The 4,157-nt window shown below is 36.0% G+C and overlaps 1 protein-coding gene across 1 annotated transcript; it reads right to left on the reverse strand.

Moving 5' to 3' along the window:
• Positions 1–2,338: 2,338 nt before the first annotated feature.
• LOC133318205 (transcription factor DICHOTOMA-like) lies at positions 2,339–3,775 on the reverse strand. Its single transcript, XM_061520198.1, has 2 exons — positions 2,637–3,775; positions 2,339–2,559 (listed from the first exon to the last, which is right to left on the reverse strand). Coding segments are annotated over exons 1-2 (1,110 nt in total). The 5' UTR covers positions 3,746–3,775; the 3' UTR covers positions 2,339–2,558.
• Positions 3,776–4,157: the final 382 nt, after the last annotated feature.

Genomic DNA, 4,157 nt, shown 5'->3' on the forward strand with positions numbered 1-4,157 from the left:
CCCTGAAATCAGTTTTCTTAGATTAGGTTCAAGAACACATTAATCCATTGAACCAATTATTTCAGTTACTTGTCAACAAATTTCTATATTGTCAACCGCTAAACAACTTGGTTAGTTAACCCTGTAATTTGTTATTTCACACAATTAAAGCCGCAGAATAGAGACCAGATTCAAAACTCAACAGGAAAAAAATTCTCTGGTAACAATATTGAACATTTGAACAAATGTAACACCAGTTTGTAGAGGAAGGTCTAGAATCAAAATTACACAGGATTTAATTTCAACCACCTGGGCACATAGCTTAAGTGATTGTGATGAGTATGGAATTGAGATAGATACCATAAGTTCAAGTCATGGTGACAGAAGATATTACAGCTAAGAAAACTGTAAAGATCAGTTCATCAATTCATTAGACTTCTTAGAAATTATGTTGGCAATAATATTAAATGGACATACCCCAATCAGAAAATCACTAATCTGCTTATGAAAGGTCCTTTTCTTGTAAAATAAAAGCTAATATAAAAAAGAGGCATAAAAAGAAAAAGGAAAATAGGAACTGTATGGAATTGAAGTGAACAGCTGTTGCATTATACTGTATACATAGAAGTGAATGCTCTAAGTGCATGAATTCCGAAGCCCTAAACATCCATTTTGTTCTTGTTCAGAAACTTGCATATATAGGTAACTATATATGGAATGTGATAAGTTGGTTCGCAACTTAATTTCTCTCTGGGAGAAAGAGCTCTGAAAATATATAGAGGTAAGATTCTTTGATACCAGTGTCAAATTTGAAATTTGACACCTCATCTGAGTGCTGTTAGATCAAAAAATCTCAACGACTCTGATTTGTAAGCATGTGACACCATCAATCTTTTTTGATCTAATGGCTATCAGATGAGGTGTCAAATTTCAAATTTGACACTGGTGTCAAATGATCCTACCTCATATATATATATATGGGGAGGGATCATTTGACTCTAGAGTAAGATTTAAAAGTCTTACTCTTCATCCCAGCCCTTGATTTCCGTTCATCCAACGGTTATCATTTAGTAATTTAATGCATTAATTAATTATTAATTTCAAATAAATGATAACCGTTGGATGAACGGAAATCAATGGCTGGGATGAGGAGTAAGACTTTTAAATCTTACTCTGGAGTCAAATGATCCCTCCCCTATATATATATATATGTATTTGGACAAATCATAGGTATTATCCATGGAAGACAATCTTGTTGGAATCGGGAACACATACATCATAATGATGCTAGCTCTTTGAATTTTTTGCATTTGCAAGGACTTGAACTCAAGACCTTGTTTAAGCGGAATCAAGCATATATCACTGGAACCAACTTCTTTTGGCAACTGACACACACATATAACCAAGCTTCAAAGCTTAGATCTAGGTGTAGCACTAAATCACAAAGTAATGGATAATATCACCAATACACTCTTCTCCCTTTGGCTTTCTAGAAACATAGACATAGCTGCCCATTCTCTCTCACAATAGGAAAACATCTTGGTAGTCGAACGGATTGTAGCAATTTATCTATGACATCTGAAAAGAGATGCAGACTCTTCGCTTTGAAGAAAATAACTTGCCAAGGAAATAATATGGTTACAATTAATCATTTATAATCATCAGAAAGCTGAAATTTCAAATGGATATTTAATTAACAGACTCAAAGGAATCAATGCTGGGCATGTTAATATTGGTACATAATAATAGAAACTCCTGTGTGCGTTACCCATGGCCATGATATTATATTAAGATTTAAGAGTTAAGATTTTTAATAGTTAATATTCTTCAATCTATCTTTGTATTAAAAAAATTAACATATTACACATCGATCAATCCATCTATTATAATTTAGAATGCTTATGATATAAAATTTAGTTCGGAGAAACTAGAGTATATGAAGCTTTCAATTCGAAAGTACTACCGAGAAACAAAAATTAATTTCTGTTGGAAGCAAAACAAACCACCCAGTGATATTCTTTGTATGATTGATCCAGAGCTTTTGTGAAATACGTGGTTAACTTCTATTCTTCCGTGCTTGAATTCTTAGGGCTGAAATAATGTGAATCATCAAATGCCCCACATCTATAAGCTTTACTGCAAACAACAGCTGAAATTTTTAGTTTCCTCCTGATTCTTGTTTTCCTAGCTCTTGCACCAAAAGTACATCACTGCTTTCACCATTGAAGACTGATATCACAATTATATAAATAAAATACTAAAAGCTGCTAAGGAGTGGCTGTAGTACTTGATACTAGTTCAATCAAACTTTAAATGTTGGACAGAAAATAATAGACGCAGAACGCAGCAAACTTTTAACTTTGATATGCCATTGGCTGATTATCAGCAAGAATCAGTACAAACATTGTAAAATGGGAATATAGGGCAGAAAAAGTTACTGATAGAGAACACAGAAAGATGCGATGATTACTAGGAAAAGCACTTGAGGATTCATTCTGATCAGATATTACCGAAAACTAGCAAACGAGTTTGGACTGTGATTGTTGCACTCCTCCCTAGAATTTCCAAAGATTTCAAGCTCTACAAATCAGGACCCAGATTACTAAATATTATTAAAAAGATTAAAATCTCAAGTGATTATTGAGAAGATTGCTTACCACTGGTTCATGAAACATGTAGACAGATTCATGGTGGCTATTCCACAAAAGTTGGAGCGTCCATTAATGGCCACATTATTATCCCAATTTGAAGTCGAATAGGGCAATAAGTGGTAGTCATTAATGTTGTTAAAACTTGCTTCCTTAGGGATCACAAGGTTTTGGTGATGATGAGAAGACATCAAAGATGGCTTCATATTTCTTTTTATCATAATAGATTCCTCAATAACGTTAAAGCCATCTCTTGGTGCTTCACTGTCAAGTAGGTAAGGGTAAGGTTGAACCATTTGAGGCCATCTTGCACAAGCCTCAGGTTCAGGCTGAATGGATGACCTCAATTGGTGCAGTATTTGATGAGTATTTGCAGTTGCAGGGCACCTATCGTCCAAGTCTTGCACCTTCCCAGTGTTGCACATCTTGTAACAAGTCCTTTCTCTTGCTCTTGCCCTTGCCCTTTCCCTTGACTCCTTTTTTGTCTGAACACAAGCTTCTTCCCTCTGTGTCCATTTCAACTTCCTCCCTTTATTTGAAGCATCAACACCAACCAATGATTTGTCATTTGAATCCACACCGTGTGGCTCAGCAGGTTCACAGGAGCACTTGTCACCCCCACTGCAGCTGCTATGCTTACTTCGAGCTAGTTCTTTGATTGCATTCTCAGATTTTGTGAAGAGCCACTCAAGGGTATTACTAGGTTTGTCAAACTCTAGCATGTCCTGAAGATCAAAGAACTTGCGAGCTATTTCGCTAGACAATCTCACCCTTCGGTCCCTCAAACCCTGAGATGTGTGAATCTTACTGTGCCTATCTTTCCTGGCTATGGTTGGTTTCTGGGTGAGAAAATTGGGAATACTACCATAGTGGACACCATAGCCATTATTATTTGCATTCTGTTCAAGCATGGCAGTGCAGTCTGCAACAGCCAAATTGGCAAGAGTTTCATCTGGGAATGGAGCATCATTTGTATTGGGTATGAAGGGAACAAGTGATTCATCAAGAAGGGTGTTACTTGCAAAACCATTTTCAGGGTCAATAAGATAAGGAAGGGTAGGGTAAGAAGATGAGGGAAAGCTAGGAAAAGGGTTAGAGTCATATGTGGAAGAGAACATCTGCAAATTAGAACCAATTTCAGTGGGAAAACCCTAGTTTTTGGGCAAAGAGTAAAAGATCACAGTTACAACACAGAGGTAGCTTCTCTGCTCCCACTTAACGGTCCAAGTACAGTCCTACTCTTCTTATATAATCATTTTCTGAGATTCCCATCTCTATCAATCTTTGAAAAGAGACTAGCTACTAAGTACTATGTACTATCACGATCATTAAAGAGTTAATTTTTTTTTTCTTGAACAAAAAAAAAAAATGTGCTGTTGAGGAAAGTGAGGAAAACAAAAAGGGAGATTTAGATTAGGACAATGAGGTACTTTGAGCATAGCTTCCATTATTTTGTAAATACAACTATATTGTTACCAATCTGAGTTGGGGCACAGGGAGAAAATATAACTTAAGTATCACGACAGTACA

Source organism: Gastrolobium bilobum, unplaced genomic scaffold, assembly GCF_033153095.1.
Source record: "Gastrolobium bilobum isolate Gb01-03AN ecotype WA unplaced genomic scaffold, APGP_CSIRO_Gbil_v1 utg9368, whole genome shotgun sequence".
In the NCBI taxonomy this organism is placed as follows: Eukaryota; Viridiplantae; Streptophyta; class Magnoliopsida; order Fabales; family Fabaceae; genus Gastrolobium; species Gastrolobium bilobum.